This window comes from Mya arenaria, chromosome 11, assembly GCF_026914265.1.
Source record: "Mya arenaria isolate MELC-2E11 chromosome 11, ASM2691426v1".
In the NCBI taxonomy this organism is placed as follows: Eukaryota; Metazoa; Mollusca; class Bivalvia; order Myida; family Myidae; genus Mya; species Mya arenaria.
This window is the reverse complement of record NC_069132.1, coordinates 832,932-857,714: the sequence shown is the minus strand read 5'-3', so window position 1 is coordinate 857,714 and position 24,783 is coordinate 832,932. Positions and strand designations below refer to the sequence as shown.

General features: G+C 35.6%; 2 protein-coding genes across 2 annotated transcripts; both read left to right on the top strand.

Annotated features, from left to right (window-relative positions):
* Positions 1-494: 494 nt before the first annotated feature.
* LOC128207754 (uncharacterized protein DDB_G0287625-like) lies at positions 495-3,903 on the top strand. The gene is made up of 2 exons (XM_052910881.1): positions 495-643; positions 1,233-3,903. The coding sequence occupies exons 1-2, from the start codon at positions 495-497 to the stop codon at positions 3,901-3,903; spliced, it is 2,820 nt and encodes a 939-aa protein (XP_052766841.1).
* Positions 3,904-5,800: 1,897 nt separating this feature from the next.
* On the top strand, positions 5,801-24,364 carry LOC128209856 (proteasome subunit alpha type-6-like). Its single transcript, XM_052914106.1, has 7 exons — positions 5,801-5,937; positions 10,668-10,762; positions 11,006-11,087; positions 20,614-20,769; positions 21,378-21,556; positions 23,166-23,260; positions 24,022-24,364. Exons 1-7 carry the CDS (start codon positions 5,862-5,864, stop codon positions 24,077-24,079), a joined length of 741 nt encoding a protein of 246 aa, XP_052770066.1. The 5' UTR covers positions 5,801-5,861; the 3' UTR covers positions 24,080-24,364.
* The last annotated feature ends 419 nt before the right edge of the window (positions 24,365-24,783 follow it).

Here is a 24,783-nt window from a genome sequence, read left to right as displayed (position 1 = left end):
AACATGCATTCTTTTGAGAAATCGAGTCTGAAATGAACCAGTTATAATGAATTTCTTTGTTTTATAACATGTTTAATTTGGTGCGATTCAAATAAAAAGACATACTGGGGTTTTTTTCCAATAAGAAAAATCATAAACTCTTCCTTTAAATGAAAGTGAATATTTCGCTGAATTGGACCCAGTCAATCAGCATTAAATACTAACACCATCCTAATCCTTAAAGCTGTTAATAATAAGCAGATAATATCACCGTAACCCATTAAACTATTAGATTGAAGGTAAAATTATAATATACCTAATGCCTTTATTGTTCATGGCGACATCGTGCCAGCTAGGTATTACATTCCGTGACATAGGTGCTGGAATAGTAGCGTGTTCCTAATGTTTGAACGAGAGACCGTACACACTGGATCGAAAACAGTGGAGAATTGACTAAACAAATAATACAAAATAATACATATATTAACTGAAACTTTTGACAGATAGCATAAGCCATGGCTACTGTTGAAGTCTCCAAACGACAATATTGTCCAACTCGGGCTAAGGAGAACAACAGAAGCGAGCTTGTTGCAGGCAGCACTCTGAAGTCGAAGTTAAGGCCGCGAAGAATGGTGTCTGGACAACCTGAGAATCATGACAAGTTGTAAGTGTAATTATACTACAACAACAACAACAACAACAATAACTACTACTACTACTACTACTACTACTGCTACTGCTACTGCTACTGCTGCTACTACTACTACTACTACTGCTACTGCTACTGCTACTGCTACTGCTACTGCTACTGCTACTACTGCTACTGCTACTGCTACTGCTACTGCTACTGCTACTGCTACTACTACTACTACTACTACTACAACTGCTACTGCTACTGCTACTGCTACTGCTACTGCTACTGCTACTACTACTACTACTACTACTACTACTACTACTACTGAAACTACTGCTACTACTGCTACTACTTCTACTTCTACTGCTACTACTGCTACTACTGCTACTACTGCTACTGTTGTTGTTGCTGCTGTTGTTGCTGATGATGATGATTATTATTATTATTATTATTATTATTATTATTATACTGCTGCTGCTGCTGCTGCTGCTGCTGATGATGATGATGATGATGATGATGAACAAACAAAAAACAAAACAAACAATCAAATACATATTTATTCATTATTTGTTATTTATTAATTCAATTTAGTTCCTAAACTTCATTACTTCTTTTTCAGGATTAAAACGCATATTCTTCAGAATACGGAACACCCAGAAAGAAAAAGTTATTCAACGAGACAAGCAAATCACTTCGGGCAAGATCGAGCAGAAACTATCTGCATGTTGTGCGACACCGTCGTTAATGAGCGTCAGTACTACCTTTGGGAATCGCAGTACACGAAATCTTCATTTTGCTCAAGGTGTTCGGATAACAATTCCGGACTTCGGTATATTTCTTACTGGGGAACGCCTAGCTATGTGAAGGGTTCCTGGCGTAAACGCCACAACGCAGGAAGAAGCATAGATATCGACCTTACCCCGCTCCTTCAAGTCTTGGACCGCATAGACAGAATGAATACCAGCATGGGCACCGTCACTCCATCTAGTGGAAATGTACTGCATAAAATCAGCGAGGCTAATGAAAGAGACAATAGTCGCATGGATAGGTATAAAAGAACCGCAGAAGAGGAACTGACTTTTAGAGATAACGTGGATAAAGACATTAGCAATACTGAGCAAAGTCCTCGGCGATATGTTTTACCACAACGCGCATTAACACGAATAGTCTCCACAGAAAGTGAAAATACCTCGTTTGATACAACGTCTTTATCGCGAAATGGTTCAGAAAGTAATGGTATTGAATATTACACCGAAAACAGCATTTGTGATGAAGCTGAAGAGGTATGTCCCCTTGAACAAACTGAAATATGCATACCAAAAGAAGAAACAAATGAGGAAAATAGCAATCGATTGAAATACTCTATTTTTGAAAGCGGTTTGGAAAATGATACTATAAAACGGAGAAGTACTGCAGAGGAGGATCACATTACCGCAGCAATGAAAATAGTAGAAGAGAAATCCACTTCTCCAATACAACGCACAAGAAGAAAATCAATTCTCTCTGTAAGGTCCAGTCAAGAGTTAACCTCTGCCTACACCGAACCCATGAATTCAAATGGTGCACCAAACATGAAACGGAGAAAAAGTGTTATATTCAGGATATGCGATTCAAGTTCCTCAGACTCGGGGGACGACATCGAGAAAGCAAGTGATTACAAAGATGAAAAAAGCAAAAATGAATCAGCTGATTTATCTTCAGATATTGCTTATGAACTGGAGAACACATCCAATGAAACGTATAATTTACCTGCAGTTGTAGTAATCAAAAGGGACCGTGCACCTATAGTTTCAATTGAAACGACTAAACAATTAAAGACTTTCGAGACGACATGCTTTGACAAGTCTTCTTTAAACAAATCAAATGCAACAGTTTCATCTAAAGAAGGTAGCTGGAATGTAAAAACAGACGCAACAAAAGAAACCAAGAGAGATTTTGAAGAAATCAGACAGAAAATGGAGGGCTTAAGTCAAAGAAGACACAGTATGAGGAGAAGATCTTTGCAGGATATTTCCAAAGGAAAATTTCGGTCAATGTATCTCCATACAACAGGGCGTAACAATGAAAACAACAGCTCGGATTCAGAAAACGATGATAGTGACAGTTCATATGAATCGATGGAAACTCTTTCTTGCAGTACCAATACAAATAACACTAACGTTTGTGATAATTCAGGTTCATATCATACAGAGGACGATTCCAGTTCACTTGAAGAAGTCAGTGAACTAACGAAAGGAAGTCACAATACATCTGGCTTTGATGAGTCTGAGGACGACAGAGATGAAGATATAAGTACACCAGAACAGCAAAGCACTTCTCTCGACGCATTTCAGAAAAGTTCAAATGTGAATGAGCGCAATGATGGCCATCAGACACAAAATCTTTGTAAATGTGATGGCAAGTGGAAATCATATTCAGATGTATCCTCTCCAGAAAGTGAAAATAATGATCCATGTGTTGAATCTCAAACAATACTTGCTGCAAGAAAATTAACAAATGATAGCAGAAAATATTGTAGATCAAACCTGAAGCGACTTCCTCAGGTAAATAACACTGGCAAATGGAAAACAAGTCTTGGTTTTTCTACCACTTCAAGTGATCTTAGTGACGACAGTTGTTTGAAAACCGATGATGATGAGCATCTTCAAAGTGAAACAGAAGAAATTGTAAATGAAGAAAAGCCCGAATTGTGGAAAAACTATAAATCCTCGGTTGACAATAACGTAAGGAAAAAAATACGACGAAGATTTTCTCGGGTTCACTCCTCAAATGAACTGGGAACTGCGCATCAATACCGTGTAAGTTCGGGTAGTTGGAGAGACAAGGTATACGGAACAAAACAAGAAGAGGAATCTGAATCAGAATCAGAAAAACTTGATGAACAGAACGATGCCAATAATTATATTGAGCTAGATGGCGACCAAAAAGAGGAGAATGCTTTGAACTGGCGTACCAGGGGTTATAGTGTGGACTTTTTTATGTCACGCAAGTCTATTACTGGTTCTGAAATTCTCGATAGATATAAGACAGCTATTTCCAATCGGCAGAAACGAAACAGTAGGGACGAGAAAGTGTATGTTGCAAAAGCAAGAAGAGCTAAGACAAGTGCAATTTCTCGGATTATGACAGAATCGACATTGACCTCTGGGTTCACACCCAGACAAAGTTCTGGCTCGAGGAAGGGCAGCTTGAGTGCTGAACAAGTACAGATGGCTTTTCAGCGAGCAGAAGAGTGTTCTAAGCGAACAACAGAGAGGCTCAAACAACAGTTGGCGCAGGCACAGTTTTAAGTGTATATATTAGACCTTTACAATGTAATACAATGTTGTTGTTTTCTTTCAGCATTAAGTCGTCCAATTCATAAAGTTCATGACATTCTTGCCTACGAGGAATCTTCAAAAGAAGAATTCCAAAAACAGCTGATTTTTGTCTTTTATAAAGTGCAAAGATATGGCGTAATGCACGCCATCTTACATTGACAGAAAAGATTTGTTTTCTACTTTTCGTTTCTGTAGATTATTGATTCTTGTGGCATGGTAATATTGTTTAAAATAAAAAAAGCGAAAACGAGAAGTCGTCTGGTTTACAGTACTTTGTGTGCTAGTTATGACTGTGTCACTTCATGATGGTATTTGTTAAAATGATGAGAAAAATGGTCGCATAGAAAATGGTAGAATCTGAATAACAGTTCAAGTAAAAACTTATTTGCAAAAGCATCGTCCAAAAGAACATTTTTTATCAAACACAAAGCAAAAATTGCTATCATAGTAGAGGGTTATTTTTAGCGTATTGAAACAAATATATTTACTATTGAAATTTAAAAAGATTAGCGTTTAAAGCTATGCAATTACAATTTTATACGAATAAGCTCCCCCGAAATTCGAGGAAAGGTATTAAAGAAAATAATTGAAGATTAAAAGTAGTTTAACAGAAATATGAACCGAACTCACATAATTTCTAATTTTAGGTTAGGGGTTCGGTTGACTTTATTTTCAACTTACAGGGACTTAGTTTATCAATTAAGTAATGTGATTTAAGTTTGACGCCATGTCGTTCAAACATCTCCGGTGTTTTGGCCAAATCGAAATGTATTTCAGACAAATATTTCTAGTGTATGAATGTAAAGAATATTACACATTTAAGAGCAACATATTTAATCGAATAAACGTAAAACCTATTTGGTACAACAAGGATGATAACTCTGTAAAAATGGTGAATCATTATGTTTGCTATAGATATTGCATGTCATATTCGTAATTGTTCAATATTTGAGAGTGTTTTCCTCGTTCTCATCTACACTCCCATATCAAAACGGTAACAAGTAGGCGGAGCTTGACCGTTCCATAGCTACCGCGCTGATAAAGTGCAACACTTTTCACTTATACATCACGCTAGTTATTGAACATTTACGTTACCCGTAACTCTCGTGGTTGAAAGTAAACATTGCCGATAAAGCGTTCGTCTATATTATCAATATCTCGGGTGATTTTCGTATATGCATCTTCAAAAACAATGGCAATTGAAAACTGACCAATCATAAAAGTTGTCAAGAGCTTGTTACATTTGTATAAATCGGCCCCAATGTAAATAATGCTTGTATGAAGTAACCCCAGTGTTCTTGAAGTGTGGTCTGGATTTATTTTGTTTATTAGGAACAAACTACCCCTTAAATGCAGGTAGTAATACCTTGTTTAATAATTGAAAAGTACAATTGTACTGTACATGGGTTTACGATGGTCTGCTCAGATGAGTACCTGCCGGCTGTTGTTTGGTTCATGCAAGTAAGGAAAAACAACAACTCGATATTGATTACGTTCAAAAGAATGTTGTCAATATAAAATATGTGAGTATAAAATTATTCCCAGGAATAGTAGCCTGGAGCAAATTTTTATTGAAATGAGAAAATAAACCTTTTTGAAAAGTTTCATTTAATTGTTCAGTATATGAAAATAACGATTAGTCGGTAAGCTAATTGTTTAATATTGTTAGTAAAGAAAATGGGTTAATAGGAATAAATTTAATAAAAATAATACTATTGTACATCGATCTTATCCGATTATATATTGCAAACAATGTTTCCCTCGTCTAACACGGCTCGAAACTCACGTGTACTATTGTGTGTGAACTCCTCTAAACTTAGTAGACTATAACCCATTTATACATATTAGGTGGCGTTTTTGTAACCAAACTTCCGCTTCGAACGAAAACAGCAAAATCATAAGCCGGTTCACAATACTTAATTTACAACATGTCAAGAGGAAGCAGCGCTGGATTTGACCGTCATATAACTATATTTTCGCCCGAAGGAAGACTGTATCAAGTCGGTATGTAACACTGGCTTGAACGTCTCTTAGTAACGCTAAATTATACACCTCAGCCTGAGGCTCAGGCTCCGTGGGACTGGGTGGGGTAATTTAATTCTAAAATAAATATAATATACAGTACATTCATCAAGTAAGACCTTCTTCTCTCGATGGTTCCGAGTTATAAAGCCGATTACCCCAGATTCCCTCAGAGGGTACACCTTCGCAGCCAACACCATGAATTTATCAATTGTCCGCATGCCCTGGAGTTAGTCTAAAATAATAGAGGTGTTATACGGGATTCTGGATTCTTCCAATCCCTAACGTGTAAAAAATAGATAAAAAAGGTTCATGTAAGTGCAAAAACATTTTGTACAAAACAAGCATTAAATGGATTAAAACACAGGATAACATTTCCAATTAAAAAGAAATTTGATTGACACATACACAGGGTTCGAATTTAGACTGGCATACTCGCAAAATGCGAGCGACATTTGCACATTGCGAGTGACTTTTATTCAAGCTCGCAAAATTCTGATAGTGGCTTTTTCTAGACCACAAAATGTTAAAAGGGAAGGAGAATAAACATGAACTTAACTCTGCTACATAGTCGAGTGTAAACAGCGTATAAGTGGCATGTTTACACTACCAGAATAAAGAAGACAGTACGGAGTCACGCTCTAGTAAGTTTTCAAAAATAGAACAAATACGGAACAGGCCGAGTTTTATCTCCAATCTTTCCGGGATGCTCTGAGGCGTGCATAATACAAAGTGAATAAAAATGACGTAATCACCTAGCTCAACCATTGGCTAAATTTAGCACTTTTGCGCACTATATGTAAACCCCATCAACCTTTAAATATATTTCCGCCCAACTGTCAAAATGAATAGACTTCGTCGATCGATAAAGTTCATGGTCCAAAGCATCCACGCTACATTTACTGTTGCTTTTATTAATTTTAAATGTATAATGTTATAGTTTTTAATACTTATAGACTTAATGAAATATGTAGCGTGCTTGTCAAATGGGTATTAAATTACCCGAAGGCGAGGGTAAATATACAAAGTGAACAATCTCAAATTATTGGACAGCTTTGGTATCAAATAAGCCATCAACAAGTTCTAGTAGTCGAGTCACTCGAAAAAGATACTTCTGAATATTTATATTGTCTTAGGTGTTAACTTCTACTTTAATTAGACAATATTAAAAGGGAATAAAGCAAATAATAAAATTGCAAGTTGATTTTTCATTTTGCGAGTTGCCTCAAAATGCACTCGCAAAATTTTGCGAGTGCTCTTCAAAGTTAAATTCGAACCCTGATACAACAATTATACCATGCATCAAAACTCAACCATCTCCGGCAGGCTTCGAGGTAGACCCCGAAAATACAATCTGTGGCCGAAAGTGTTCCCATTGTTGTAAATCTGTGAACCGCATCCTTGCAGGTGCTCTTCATGTATATATTGTTATGTTTTGACAGTATGAAATGAAGAAAAATGCATCAAATGCATAATAATTTGTTAAAAATAAATTTTAGACGCAATATGCTTTGACCTTGAATCCCGATCGGAATAGCTACCCACTTTTTGTACAAAACAATTTGTATGTGAAGGATTTGCCATATATATCAAAAATTGTAAAAGAAATCTGTCAACTTAGAAATATTTGGAGTAGCCCTGGAGTTTGGGCCACCGATGGTGATTAGATCAATGGATTATGAACGCGATGTTAACTCTATGAAACTCAGCAGACATAAGAGTCTACACTAAAATTAATTTTGTTTGAATAAAAATCTCAATTGATTTTGATGGCTCCAGGTAATTGCTGTTATTCAATTTCCTTTGGGTTTTATTTATTTTTCAAATCCACTTCCGAGAAAATATTTGATTACAAGGTACATGACCTTGACTAACAAAGTACATAAAGATAATAATAGCTTACTTCTGAAGAAGAAATATTTATTCCTTGCTTATCCCATCAGACATGGAGCCCTTGCGGAGTTTTAAAATTGGATGTGGTAGCAGCAGCTTAAGGCGATTGTGTGCGTACCACCACCTTGCCTATAAAAGAATATATCCGTGCGATGTTGCAATCTCTCGCACGGTGGAAAGCATTTTTTTTCGATAAAAGTGTGGTTGGTAGTGTGTTTCTTTTAATTTAATTACAAAAATCACAATTGAAAGTGACTGGATTCAAACACATGATCAAAGTGCAAAGCCCCTAGAACGATTTTAAGCATAAAAAAATCTGTAAAGTTAGATCTCCTAAGAGCAAGATTCCTGTTTTGCACATCATTTTACATGTGTTTTGAGTGGAAATACCATTGATGCAAGTAAAAAAAAAATCCTTAGTTTGAAAACATACATATTTTTATTCATAAAAGGAAATTTCAATCAAAATAGTCATCCTCCTGATCAGTCATCAGCACATGGCAGATCAAATGCCTTGCTATGAGATAAACTAGCTTAAACCAAAATTGGGTCTTTCAGAAGAATATAAACACAGTCGAAAATAATCGTATCCGAAATATGTGTAGTTCTTGCAATCACATTTTAAAAGCCATAATTACGCCGTTATTGAGTTCCCATTAATAAAACTGGAATAATATTCATATTATCTACCTAGGGACAAAGAACGATTCAAGTTTTCTTTGTTTACCGTCGTCTTTTGGCAGTGTTCGAAATTCGCAACAGCCCGAGGCTACCGAATTTCAGATCGGGCTACCGATTTTCCATAGAAACTAAGCCAACCGGTCAACCGGTTTTTTCCTTATGCGATTTAAAAAAAATACCAATTAAACGTGTAAATCATCGTGATTTTATACGCTTATTATTCCAGAATGCGTCCTATCTGGCGACTAGAGCGATTAGTCGCCTTGGCAACGGGGAAAGATCAAAGCGAAGTCATTTAGTAATTAACGCCCGAAGCGACAAGTGATTATCGATCGTCTCTAGCCAGTAACGTCTTTTAGCGGCAGTCCAACTCAATGACGTCAATAACTCCACCCATTATGTAAATTAATTTACAGATAACTTCGGCAGTTTTCGCTTACTTACGACGGCTGTAAAAAAAACAACAATGCAAAAATATCAAAATTGATATTTCATTTATTTCGTTTTAATTGTATTTGATTTATTAGCTAAATTTAAAAGATAGAAGTTTTTAATGCGTAACAGAAAATTAACATTTTACATTGTCTTAAATGGGCGGGAAACAGGATCCGGTTTACTTCCTGACATATTTAATCAAAGTGGAAGGAGAATTGTTGGATATAGTTAAATCATTGTCAGTTTACAGCACAATAAGGTTTTATTACCTTTGAATTGCTTTGCCATTTATTTTAAAGATCAGTTTTAGGAATATTGGCAATAGAAAAATTGTTTTTTTTGTTAATACATTGCACCATCGCAGTCGAAGGTATTTAAAAATTAAATTGATCGTATTTTTACGTTTCAATTTTAAACCTTTTGAACTTATAGACATAATATTATTTTTTGTATGATAAGGGACATTTTAAGAACAAAATCATAAAATCCTAATGTAGAAGGCAGCTGTTAACCTGAGAATAGCCGGGTCATACGGCCATAATTGCCAGGGGATATCCCCAGCCCTCAGGTCTTATTGAGAGCCCTGGAAGTTAAAGGTCATGATACATTATCTTGTAAATTGTCTGCTGCTATAGAATTAAACACAAACAGAGGCAATATATCAATGGTTCAATTTTAATTATTAACAAGTCAAGAGAATATTTATTTGGCATTTACACACCATTTAATATACAATAAATCGCTGGTAAGAACTTGATGCTTCTTACAATGTAAAAACAAATAATTTCTGAACAAGAAATAATTATTTCTTGCTGATCTCATCAGACGCAGAGTTCCGCTGCATGGTCATAAAATCAGACAATCTCTGAGGATGCTGTTTTAAAACCTCCACAGTAAGCAATGTCGAGAAACAGCGAGGGAGACAGTTTTACCCTTGAAGGAAACCCATAAACATCGACTTTATCCCTTAGAGTGAGCTAGGAAAGGGTGTCTTACTCGTTGAGTGTACTAAACACGACTTGGATCTTTTTTGATTGCCATCTGACATAACAGGAAACATTCTTCAGCTTTTTTACAGGTTTTAATATGTAATAACAGGAGGGCTACCATTAAAGGAAGTTGGAAGTACCCTACTCCCTAAAAATGGGCCAGAACTTCCAATATTGAGTCATTGGAAAAACAAAAACTTCCCCTCTTTGGAGAAAGCTTGTGAAGGCTTTGAAGTTCAGAATATCAAAATCTGGTGTCAATGTTACTTATTGCCCACATTTTTAATAAATCTATGTAAAATGTATTCTTTAAATATTAGTTTGTGTAGTTTGCAAGTTATTGTTACACATTATTTAATATTTAATGTATCGAGGTTTGACTATAGTGGAAAATTCTTTGTTTCAGAGCCACAAACTTCCAAAATTCAGAGGAAACTTCAAAACATGCTTTTAAAGGGAGTTCAAACTCACCAGTTTTAAATTCTAAATGGAAGCCCTGAATACAATAATGTAAAACTCTCGTGACTTGTTTTACAATCAAATTTTGTAATTGTATATTGAAAGTAAGAAAATCCTAGTCAAGAACATGATTAGTCCTCTGACAAATGTTTATAACAACTTAACCCCACAAACATAGGCTATGCCCTTAAAAAATATTTCTGAGATACACTTATGTACAAAATCGTTAATATGACTATTTTTCCATCATTTCAGAGTATGCCTTCAAAGCAGTGAATCAGGGAGGGTTGACTTCAGTTGCAGTGCGAGGCAAAGACAGTGCAGTTGTTGTCACACAAAAAAAAGTCCCTGTATGATCTTACAATATACTGCTTGAATTTAGATGCTAGAACCCTTTTGTTGCCGTGTATTAAACTGACGTGTATTTAGAATAGAGAAATGAGTTATGGATCTTGTTTAAACTTTTCTTTTGCTCACGTTGTACATGTATATGTAGTTTATTCATTTTTTATTAAAATTTATCTAAAATCAATAAGGGACACAAACAAGCAATTATTGCTGTTACTATTGTTAAACCTGTTCCAATATTTCAGGACAAGCTGCTTGATGCTAGCACAGTAACCCACCTATTTAGGCTGACAGAGGACATAGGCTGTGTCATGACTGGCATGATTGGTAAGGTTTTCTTTAAACACTTGCTAATGTACAAGTTTTCAAAATTATTCACGAAGTTAATGACATCAATGCAAGTGTATTTTTCGATTTTGCGGACAATAGTGGAACAAGAGGTCACTGTTTGAAGCTTGCAAAGCCTAAAGATCACAAGTCTATTTGATTAAATTCTTTCGGACATTGTACTATATCCACTTGGAACAGCCTTCCACAAAATGTTGTTACATGCAGCACCGTGAACAGTTTTAAATCACAACTGGATAAGTTATGGGCACAAAAACGTTTTGATCTAAGTGATGTGTATTAAAATCATCAATAAATTCATCAGTAAACAATCAGACCGGAGTGAATTCATCAATATTTTCATTGATAAACAATCAGACCGGAGTGAATTCATCAATATTTTCATTGATAAACAATCAGACCGGAGTGAATTCATCAATATTTTCATTGATAAACAATCAGACCGGAGTGAATTCATCAATATTTTCATTGATAAACAATCAGACCAGAGTGGAGATTTGCACAGAAGTAATCTAAAGGGATCAACTAGCCTAAAGGGCTAAACATTTCCCTAGAAGACACAAGGTACTGTGAAATCATTAATGTTCGTGGGGCATTAATGTTCGTGGTTTTCGTGGGTTGGATGATCCACGAATTCAAGATCCCACGAAATATAAACCCTTTATTCACTTTTTCAATTGCCTTGTTACGTACATACTCTAGTATATTCTTTACAGAGGTCGCAGTATACAGTGTTAAAACCTGTCTCACTGTATAACTTACGATCATTATTCTGTTAATATGTTATAACTGCCTTTAACAAATAATGAACCAAATCAATTAAATGTGTTTTATGCAGCAAATGACAGTTATGAGCACGTGTTTAAACGTGTGCTGTTAATGAAAATCTCCAAGTTTACAAGATGTGCGTGATGAGTGTCCATACTCGATTTTTTTATTTAATAAAATAATTAATCGATTACTAGTATATTGAAGGTTACTAAGCACCGAACGTGACAATATACGCACCTTTTCGGTGTTTTCACAGTTTGCAAAATTCTTAATTGGCATTCAATGGCTTCCCCTATCTGTATTTATGATCAGGGTACATCTTCTTTTATTACCTTTATTCCCAATTAAATTGATAAGTGACATGGGTATATGCACTAATTGGCATGTCATACCACATTAGCAAGTGTCATAAACCGAGTGACGTAGAAGACGGAAATCACGGGCCAGCGCGTGGATATTATGCAGACGATCTAGGACGATCAAGTACCCATGAAATTGTTTTTTTTTCGGCAAACCACGAAATTTCATGCCCACGAACATTAATGATTTCACAGTAGGTAGGTAGGTAGGTAGGTAGGTAGTATCAGCTAGCTGTGGCAACTTCATGTTGCAATTTGATTTATGCCTTTCTTATCCAGTTTATTCTATGGGCATATCCCCATATAAAAAAATCTTTGGAATCAAGCAGATTTTCTTTCCTGCATGATTATATTTTAACTCATTTGACTTGAGCCTAGTTCATAGCCGTAATCGCGATGTCTGCATTTTCAAGCCGAATCTAGGGGTTCACTGACGTAATGTATTCATATGCTGTATTTTGATTGGATTGCCGTTAGCAAATTTGAATAATCAAAGTAGTACCAGAACTGATTACAATGAAAACATCCAATAAAAATAGTTCTCCTAACAAGACAAGCTAATTGTATGTTCTTTTAATGAAGCACAAGAAATGGGTACGTAGCGAGTGAGTTAATCGGGTTAACTACATGAATGTTCTTGCATACGGTCAGATTAAATGCAATAAGAATATGAACATATTCAGTGTTTGACACTAAGACTTTTAGAGAAGGAGTCCACTTGACTCCTTAATTCCAAAATCAAGGAGTACGGCATAAAAATAAGGAGTCCAGGATAATTAGAACATTTATTCAAATTTATTGACTCAATGCTCCAGCTAGCCCTAAATAACAGGTTGGGACACCCGCTGCCCTTTTCAAGTACCCGGTTGCCATTTTACTACACCCTGCTGTGCCCTTTTGTTTGCCAGTCAATGTCCAGAAATGAATTATAAATGTACATACTTTTGACACTAACTTAAAGTTAACAGCTGAGGTAACAAACTCTAAGTACCGTATTGAAAGAAGTAACATCACATTACATAAAAAGTTGAGTACTGGCCCTTGCAAGTGTCCCATAAAGGCTAATTTAATTCACATCAAAATTGTCATTTGGCTGGAGCACTGATGACTATTTATTCAATGATTTCACAGAGCCTTTGGTATTTCATTTCTGAAAGGCAAACTAGAGATTTGTATTCTGAGAGCACATTTAAGTTATATTTTAATTGTTTTATTCAAATAACATGAACATGACTGAAACTATTTATCTTATAGATTCTAATATGACTTGAAAAAATTGCCATGAACTGACGATCTACCACTGATGATTGTTTTGATAAGGCTTGTCGCTGTGCGGATTAAAGCATGTCGGCATAATTAAGTGTCAGTAATTAGCCTTGACAGCGGAAGGCACATCGGGTAAAGTGCGAACAAACAACCATAAGGTATTACCATCACAATAGTTTGTTCTATTGATGTTTTTCTAATAACAGACAGCGGGTGTTTTTCACACCTTCGCACATTTGAAAAGATTTGATAGTGACAATAATGCTACTTTGCGTTATGCACATTCATTTATCAATTTTTTAAAACAGTAACATACAACAAAATGTTGTGTAAAATATCGAAACATTAAAATCATAAACAACGATTAATTGATATTAACCTCCTTTCCCGATTTCCGTTGCCGTTATAACTCAATCCAGTTAAAGTGCACTCACATCGAGTTTTTGTGAGTTTTATGAAAAAGTAAACACTCGTGTTTTTTTTCAATTTATTTCTCAATAAATCATTTTAAAGTAAACATTCAATATATTTCTGCGTGTGTTAACTTGCGTGATTTTACCTATGTTAGTTGTTCTCTTCGGTGACGCAGTACAGATACTTACTATTACCGCGTTCTTCCCCGGTCCGATATTTTCGACCTGAAATGGACTTGGAAAAAAACAGATGAAATTCTAATAGCATAGAAAGGACGCAGGCAATTTTTAAGACGAGAATTGGGGGTAAAAAAGTGCGTCCTATGCATGATATAATACGGTAGATATAGAACCTTGGCCTCTTGTGAAGCGGCTGTGGAGCCATCAGATATAAGGGAATTGAACGGGGGCATTATCAAATACTGAATTTTGTTTAATTGGAACATTCATCTGCAATCAGTGCAATGAGACACTGACATGCCTTATATGTTGTGTCAATGCTAACGGACTTTGCAATATAAGCTTGGTACATGGTGACATAGTCTGTGTAGGACTGTCCTTATTTCTGAATAATGTTCAGCATCCATAAACAGAATGCACTACCTGTCAAAGATAGCTTTGTTCAGCTGAATTAACAAGCAGTCAGCTGGTGATTAACTTGATTATTTTTCACTTTTTTGCATTTCCTTAGCTTATAATATTATCATGGCCCTTAAAAGAGTTTTGATGGCTTTCAATCGCACGTTAGAGCGCACAGTGACAAAGCTCCCTACAGTCAGGTACTCATACAGATGTCAGTTCAAACATCAGCCAAGACAATTGTTTTAACCATGCTTGCTGAATTTCCTTTCTCTATAAATTACAAACTCTTTATGATTTTTTTTTTTTTTCAGTTCTTTTATTTTCGCTGCCGGTGGCGAAATCCATTTTACCGTCGACATAAACATTGTTTACATCTAAAATCAATGAGGAATATTTTTGGTAAACACCGTTTGACGGGTTTTAACGATTTAGTTACCATATTACAAACTTTAAAAGATACATGATTCATGAATACCAGTCTATGACGTCACTTACTACTTTAAAGAGCGTCTAAATGATAACGATTTGACGAGTCGCAAAATAAACATACGAGCTTTCGGATACTTTTAACCTTCGGATACGATTTGTGTGCAATTGGATTTTGAAATGAAGGAGTCCGACGGACTGCCTAGACGGAAAATCCGGTAGTCGAGCCGAATTTTAGGAGTCTCGGACTACCGGACTCCCGTTAGTGTCGAACGCTGATATTGGAAAAGAACGCATCGACATTTTCCGTTCAAAGCTCTTGATTGATAGACTGGTAGCCGCTTTCTCTTTTATCCGAAAAGAGACCAGTATCAGCTAACCACGGTGCCCGTCGTGCATTCGAAATGTCTTGTGGGTACGTAAAACGAATCAAGCTTGCGGTCTAAGTAGTAAACAACCAAGATATTTGTTGTTGTTTTTTATAAAAAGTATTGTTATCCTTTGTATAGAATGTTGGTATTAATTTATTAACAGGGCTGTTTTCGACCTAATTTGCATGTTGCCGTGACAATTTCTTTTTAAATACAAAGTTTATTTTTTAACTAATCATTGCATGTCACTCAGCACTTTTTTTAAATACAGCATGATTTTTGGTATTGATTGTTTTAATACTATTAATGTAAAATAAAAAACCATATGCCGCGTACCTGTATAACGTTATAACTTGTGTTCTTGAGGAAAAGTAAATTCGGGTACCAGTCTACTGTATTGACTCATTCACTCTGATCAGAGCGGTCGAATGATTCACACATGTACATGTTATCACTACCTCCGGATGCTGATGATGTGAATTTTATACGTGTTATATTGAAGAAATTTATCAATAAAGTCGCCATTGAATGATTACCACCATCAAACGGATTTATTGTCATCTTACCGTGGATAGCATGGTTAATTTGACACGTAGAATTTCAAGCAATACAAGTTCGTTTGATAAATCATGTGATTTCAATTTTGCAAAATGGAGATAAAGAAATATCAAATATGCGCATACTTATTTATAAAGTTTCATTTTAAATGAAGCCAAATGTATGAATATGTGCATAGCATCTGGCTTATGAATATGGTGAGTGTTTACCTATGTGCATAGAAATGTCTTGCCATTCTCAGTGTAAGTACATTTTGTTCAATGACATTGTGTGATAAACCATCGCCATTTGCCTGCTCACTTTTGATTTCTACTCTTATTATGCACCAGTCAATTGTTACCACCCCCTCGGCGTATACTAGGGAAAAGGGCAGTGTTTTCACCTTTCAGCGGTGTCCTCACAGTGCCTGATGATTGCGGTGGTTTTGTCTTCCCGCAAAATATAGCGGGGAATTACCCTTACCTAAGATCCTTGGGGTGCGAGGTTATTTGGCAGGGATTTTACCATCAGTGCGTTCCCGCAGGGTAGGGCAGGGATTTTATAGGGGATTGGTTGGACTGAAAGTCAAAGTATTTCCCAGACCTGGAGGGGGGGGGGGGGCGCGGTTACATTTGACTGGTGCATAAAGTTCTTTTTCTGAAGACGTTTTGAGCTCACTTTTTGTTTCCTCGCCAAGAATGAAAATCAGTAATCACCAAATGTTGTGGCATAGTGAAGCATAGTGAAGTAATGAAGATTTAACCTCACAACAGTCTTTCTCAAATGCTGTCCAGGCTTTTTTATGCTTAAGAATAACTTACCTGGAGATGTCAGACCAGAAATCGTCTTGGCATGAGATTGGATTACTATGGATCAGCATGCACCAGTCAATTGTAACCAGGGCCCCCACATCCGGGGGTATACCGGGGAAATGGGCTGTGTTTTTACCTTTCAGGTGGCCCCGCAGTAACGGGTCTTCGTGGAAAATACAGTGCGGATGTGGCTTAACCTAATGTCCCTTGGGTGCTGGAGGGGATTTGGTGGGGACTTTGACATCAGATCATCCCTGCAGGGCGGGGATTTTAGCTTGGGTTGGCTGGCCGAAAGTAAAAGTCCCCGCTATTCCCTGGACCGGGGGGGGTGCATGGTTACAATTAATTGACTGATGCATAAGCTTGCGTATACATACAGATTCAGTGTTTTGGTGCACAGTTGACTAATTACTTATTAGAAGTTAAGAATATATATTTATTTATATAAGTTATACTTTGCAATCTAAATCATAGATTTGGAAAAGGTAACCTGTATCAATAAATGCAATTATAAATAAATAACTGTGCAAATCTTTATGAATCATCCAAATATGAGTACCTTGCAGGGTCTATGTTATTTTTTAAAAATTATACTAAGGGAGCTTTCAAGATTAGCTTTCCAATCGCATACACAATGCAGTTTGAAACCTTGATAAATCAAACAAATCTTGGTTGCAGACCATTCCTATTAAATATTTGATAAGTCACAGACATTATAAGGTACATTTTAAATGGGCTGTACTCAGTTAATAATGAAAAAGAAAAAAAAAACACTTTCTTTTTTATAGAAACCTGACATTAACTTGGTATCGATGTGTACCGAATTAATGCATTGAAACTTACTAACTGATGATGCACATAGTTTACAAATGATTCATTAATAGCAGTTATTTCGTGTTTTTCCTTTAAAAAAAGTACATTGTATGTCTGCCGAGTATAATTAATTCCTTATGCGTAATCTGTCGTTGATGTTATTACGTGATTTAAGCGAGTAAGGTATATATCTGGAAATTCCACCCAGTCTTTATAGCATAGTGGATTCGACACTGCACTGCAATTTTTTTACATTTTGGTATTTTATTTACAATAACGATATCAAAGAGTAAAATAGTTTATTAAAAAATTGTCCTTAGATTCGTTAAAGAAAAAAATCCAACTTTTTTGGTGCCATTCTGGTGTACAGTCCCTTTAATAAACAACAGATGAAGCCAATGCTGTATTAAATTTGAGACAGACAAAAAGAAGACAGTACAAAGTTCAACAAGTGTGACCAATTTGAGAATACCCGGTACCTTACGTAATTTATAAATATTCATGCGATTCAGACAATTTAAATGCTAAAAATCACCATTACCTTACCGTGGGATATCAAATCCTACAAATGTTTTCATCATTTTATGTAACCGTATTTAGTATAAATGTTTTGAAAGTCTAAAAAGTTTCAATTTTTCTATATTTTGTGCTTCATTCAATTTCATTGAAAAATAAATTTTTATATTAATGTTGGTTAAAATTCCTGTCATAGTTTAAACTCATCAAATTTCAATGCACAGCATTTGAAATAATTTTAAACAGATGAAAAACTTATTTTTAAAAAGCACAATACATTGTTTATCTTTTATGTGACCTAACATTAATATAAAAATTTATTCAGATCATAATTTAGAGACTTTTCTTGCACTTAAATGTGAACAAGTATGCTTGGGATTGAACACTAAGAAAAACAAATTTCAATGAAATTGAATGAAGCACAAAATATAGAAAAATTGAAACTTTTTAGACTTTCAAAACATTTATACTAAATACGGTTACATAAAATGATGAATACATTTGTAGGATTTGATATCCCACTAAATGTAACCGTCGGCTTCGTTCATTCTAAACTTTCTCTCAGTGATAAGGAATAAATTTTATTCATTGCAGTTGTTTTCAAACTTTATGAAAATAAGAACAATGGAAACAATGCATTTACTGTTGATCAGTGCAGATTGTGGGAGGTCATGGTTGATTTCACTGAACCACCAATAAGCCCTGCCGAAATTGGATTCTAATTGGTCAGTCAGGTGTTTTTGGTAGGCATAATTAGTATGAATCTTAATTTTAACCATCATTTAAGAATGTTTACCAAATCATTCAATATTGAAATAACAAGCGAAATGTTAGTTTGAATGATGAAAGCCATGAAATATGTGAAGTATTCAAAAAGAGACCATTTTCCAGCTTGTATCGAGAAAATTATTAAGTAAACTTATTTATTGTTTATCTGGAAAATGTTGAAATCTCATGTTAAGGCTTGATAGCTATGTTATTGCAATATGTTTTATTCATTGCAATATTAATGTAAAACATTTTTATGTTGACTTAAGTTTGTAGATAAAAACTAATGGTATTGGTGATATGAGAATGATCTCGTAAGTCTTTAAAATCCCTTTTGGTATTGTGAGGATTTTGCTCCAGTCTTGATCAGTTTAGCTTTTGAAGATTTTCAAAGTAACTGCAAAACAAGTCCAGCTGCCTAGAAAGACTATGTCAAACCCTGACCAGATAAAATTTCTAGTGTTTTCAAATTACCACCTTGGCAATGGTTTTATCATAACATAGGATATTAATGCTAGTGGTTTTAAAGAAAATGCTAGTGTTTTTGTATTCGGAATGATATATCATAAGTGGCACTAAATTGAACATAATTTATAGTTCTCATTGATTAAACACATAGCCCCAAGTACATGTTGATCTAAGATTTAAGGCTTGGATGGAGTCAGGTCAAGAAAATTGCATGTAACATTGTCAATACATTGTACTTTCCAACGCAAAAACTGTTGACAAAAAGCTCAATTGACATCATGAGTTGGACATTAAATTGCTGCAATTAAAGGCACATCTAGATATCAGAATTATTCAAATTCTGATTTAGCAACCTTATTATAGTTTAATATATGAACTACTTTTGCGAAATGAAAGCTTTTTTAGATTTACAAGGACGGGTAAAAGTATTTGTAGTAAAGTAAATGTACTGCAACACCTGATACATGTTGCCTAGGAATCTTACAAATTCTAGGCACTCCAAATGTTACAGTTCTACTCAATTTGGAGTGCCTGAAATGAAAGCTTCTTGATTCTACATTCAACATCTTTCTGTATGACCAATGACCAGGAGAATCATGAACCTACAACCATTTGCAACTATTGAGATAGGGAGCTATCAGGACAGAGACAGAGGACAATACAAAATACAAGAATGGCCTACTGTTGCATTTATTGATGTCTTTTACAAATATTATCCAAAGTATGGCCCTGTGGTTTAAAGCTCCCCTGAAAAAGAGGTGACAGGTTTTCTATATAGGATATAATTACATCATTGAAAATCTTCTCTGAAACTGCAAATAACAAACCTTTGATATAAAATGATTTAATCATTTAAACAAGTATGTGTACTTTGGTTAACATACGCTAACCACGTAAATTAATTTGTTTAGATCTGATTTAACGACATTGAGATTTTCAAAAGAACTATGACTTTATCTGATTAAACACTTTAGCCCCACCCCCTCCCTCTACCCACACTTTTAAAATTTCCTTTGCAGCTTGCAAGCAGTTTTAGTCTAAAGTTTAAGCTAGCCCATTAAACAGTGACCCCTTGTGATGTGAGCCGATTTGTTTAATGCTTAGAACATGGTTATCAACATTCCCCTAAATGAAGCCCTAGTCCATCAGTGCTTTCAGCACTTTGATTATTTGTTTGATAATGTTTAAAAGTATCGACATCTACCCTACTCTTCAATCTGTAGTACGGTATACATATTTAGAAATGCCTGGACTTGAATGTGGTACCCCTCCCTCCAGTGGACATACATGAACATTTAGTTTACAAATTCACTTTCTACATTTGAAGTAACCATGCTGATAAAAGACTATTTCCATTTAGGTGAGCCATGCAATGATTTTGTAGAATGTTTCATGTGTTTCAGCTGACAGTAGATCTCAGGTACAGAGAGCTAGATATGAAGCCGCCAAGTGGAAGTACACATATGGCTACGAAATTCCCATGGACATGCTGTGTAAACGTATAGCAGATGTGTCCCAGGTCTACACACAGAGCGCAGAAATGAGGCCTCTAGGATGCAGTAGGTTTTCTTCATTCTTCTTTATTTCATGAAAGCAGATTTAAATGGAGCAGTTGGATCCTGACACTGCTACTTGCTCTTTTCTACCCTTTTTAACATGAAGTGTCCAATATTTGTATTGATATGTCCTTACAGATGCTTGGTACACTATCGACACACACTATCGACACACACTATCGACACACAGTGAAGTTTTTTCATTGGTATTTTATGTTTTTTGGACTTGGACGTTGTTTCACCCTAATCCAAAGTTCCCTGTATTAAAATATGAGCAGCCATTGTGTTGATAACCTACTACCATACTGTACGGCTTGAAGGTGATAGAAGACCAAGATTGTAAACAAAGTTTGTTTAATAATTGATGCCCAGGGTCCACAAATTATGTATGTGTCTATTAGAACATGTAAGGATTGCTCACAATTTTGTGTGTTCATGCTGTATCATGTCTGTATGAAAACAGAAGGGAACTTAAGCAAATTCCATGAAAAGCATTAAGTTACTGAAACAGTTCATTTGTGCGTAAATCTCACACAATAATTGGGTATTTCCGTAACACAGGCATGCAGTGTGTGATTGTATGACATATACTATGCTTATATTGGTTGCAGGTATGATATTGATAGCATATGACCAAGAGAATGGTCCCCAGCTGTACAAAACTGACCCTGCCGGCTATTTCTGTGGGTACAAGGCATGTAGTGCTGGTGTGAAACAGCTAGAGGCCAACAGTTTCCTTGAGAAGAAGATCAAGAAGAAGCAAGAGTTCACACACAATGAGGCTACTGAGGTTTGTGTTATGAAGATGTGGTAGTAAAATGGGCAATTATCTTGGAAGTAATTTTACATATGGCCATTTACTCCACAAATGGATCTTGTTAAAAGAGTATTTAAGTAAATGGTGTGAAGTGATCCTTCTTATATCATATTATAGTTGCAAACTTCAGGTATTTAGAAATGAGGGTCAAGAAATTGTTTGAAACCTGTACTGAACCAGTTAACTTACATTGCATTTAATAGTCTTGGGTGGCATCAGCAAAATCTTGTGCAGACAATAACTAAATCATATATCATCAAAACTGTAGAAGCTTGGAGACAGTGTTTGTGAAATGGATTTATGTGGATTTTATTGGGTTTTTCCTTTTACATAGAAATATGTATTAGATTGACGTAGGTGGGCGCACCTATGGGTGACACATCAAATAATGTGCAATTTTATTTGTAAAGCTGTCACGAAATTTTTTTGCGTAAATACATTGACTGGTTCATCATTGCATCAGTTATTCACCTAGACGCTTTTTGAACACATTTTTCTTGCAACTAGTGTATCCACTCCTTTTATTTCATTTTTGTCAAACCTGCTTGTGAGCCAGACATGGTAATCACCATGGCAGTTCCTTATATGTGTGTGCATCTGTTTGTCTGGACTGAAGAATGTTTGCGCTGCTTCTTGACCATGCATTATAAGATATTAAAAAAACTTGCCATGAATGTTTACCATGATGAGGTGGCATGTTGTGCACAAAGACCCAGGTCTGTAGGTCAAGGGCATGGTCACACTTAGAGGTTAATGTCAAAATAAGTACTGATGACAGGACTGGTCTGGACTGAGCCTAATCTGTACCATGCATGATAGAATTTTAAAAAAACTTGCTGTGGATGTTAACCATGCTGAGGCGTAGTTTCGCAGGTCAAATATTGTTCAACTCAATGTTATTCCGTCATTCCTGTGCTGCAATTGCATGGAAGATCATTATGTTTGTGTCAAAGGCTCCTTCAACTGGCTTGGCATGTCGCCATTTGGCGTCTAGTTTTGTGTTAACCTTTTGACATTGATGTAAACACAGTGCATTTACATTGAGTAAGCAAATGTTCTGTCTGCACTAGGTGAAATAGGACCAGCTGGATGAGGAAAGGCCGGCTATTCAGGGAATGAATAAATCCATAACAAAATCAATGCTTTATTGGTTAATTTTATTCGGGCAAGGACATTATGAAAGCAGCTTGGCTGATTTGGCAAGTTCAGCAAAATGATTATTTCGAATAATGATATCATAAGAATCACTCTCATGGATAACAATACAGTTCAAGCCATAAACCGTGCATTAATAATAATAAGCTGAATGTGAAAATGTAAATTATTTTCTGCAGGACCCAATTTTGCTGGATGTAGCTATGGCATATGTAACTATTGATATCTCAATCATTTAAACAACAATTAGCTAGGATCTTTCTTTACCTTCTTCTTTTAAAACATCTTTTACAATCCAATTATTGTATTTATATAATGCAGCAGCTGGGAGTTGCTTACGTCATAAAAACGGATATGACAGAAGAGGTTTTTCAAGTTAACATGTACATACTTGTAAATTATTGCAGTATTCTCCCTTTGCTTTCAGATCGCTATCACCTGCCTTTCCAATGTATTATCGGCTGACTTCAAGTCATCAGAAATTGAAGTGGGAGTTGTAACCAAGGACAATCCTCACTTTAAGTAAGCTGCCGTGTCAGTTAGTGGCTCAGGTTACATGATAATGGCTGCCTGGCTCTGATGATAGAGTATTCCGATATAGTTATTGAAATGGCAACACATTGTATAGATCTTGATAGTTAATAAAAAAATTGTTAAATACTGGAATTAAATAGATGCAATTACTTTCAACATCAGGGTTCGCTATAAAGCAAGGCTTTGAAAACATTGTCTAACATGGCAAACTTTTCACAAATTGGGAGAAGTTTCTATGATTCAAGCTTGTTCTATATATGTATAATCTCTATAAGAATGTTTGGGTATACCGTTCCTCCCACTTTCTCCTCTTTATTTGCCGCTATATAAGTGCATGTTGTATTTGATTGTTCATTCAATACAATTTTTCAGACTCAAACTACATTGCATGTACATATGTACCACAATAATCTGTCAATCTGGAGTTGTAGAAATAAAAGCCATATACCCTATAAAAGCCAGCCACCAGCCTTTTTATCATGTTTCCTGGCCAGTTCATACCAATAAAATTAGCTTGCCTGTGAATTTTTTATGAGACTGTGTGGCCATTGATGCTTACTATATTAAGGTTTGAAGTCTGACCAAGCGCAATCTACTTGCAGGCTGGTAAGGATTTTCCTAATCACATTACTTAACTATGAAGCAGTACCTACATGTTGATAAGGTTAAAGACATAGATGTTTGACCATCTTATTGCAGGTGAATCGAGTGTAGCTTTAAATAATGCTGTATTGTATGTGTGTTTGCAGGATTCTAACAGAGGAAGAGATTGATGTTCATCTTGTGGCGATTGCAGAGAAGGATTGATCAAGTCTCCTACCTGGACCATATATCATATCGACATTCATCTCCACTGATGTGAAGGCGGACTTTTGTCGCAGTGGAAACATCAGTCCATGCAAACTTGTTAAAACCTACGAACATCTTTCAACTCTGATTTATGTGTGTTTATGGATGATCAATAAATAATAGATGAACATTTGTGAAAATGTTAAAAAATCAAGTCAAATCTGACTTAAACAAGAAAAGTGCTTCACTGTTTGTGGTTTAAAATATATGATAATTGTATACTTATTAAATGAATCTGTGAAATGTACATTGTTGTGTAGATTTTTCACCCACCAATTCACTAATAATTTCATTCTTGTCAAGATTGATCAAGTATTGAAATAGCCTTGGTGTCATTGGCATTGTAAGCATTCAAAATCTTCACATTGGCCATGGCTCAGTTTCCAATGAAACTTGGTACACATGTTTCCAGAGATAATTTGTAGCAATGCCAATAACTCTGACTTGAAAAATTGGCGAATTACGCTCCTTGTTGACTGGAAAAATATGACACAGACAAGCACTGGTATTCACTTCATGGTGTTCTTGTTCTAGTTGTGGAGTTGTCACATTACGATTGCATCATTTGTATTTTATGGGCAATTTTGTAACAACTCACAATATAGATTGCATGTGGATATTGAAATGTGGCAAAATTTTATGACCAGGCATAGCATAGGCAA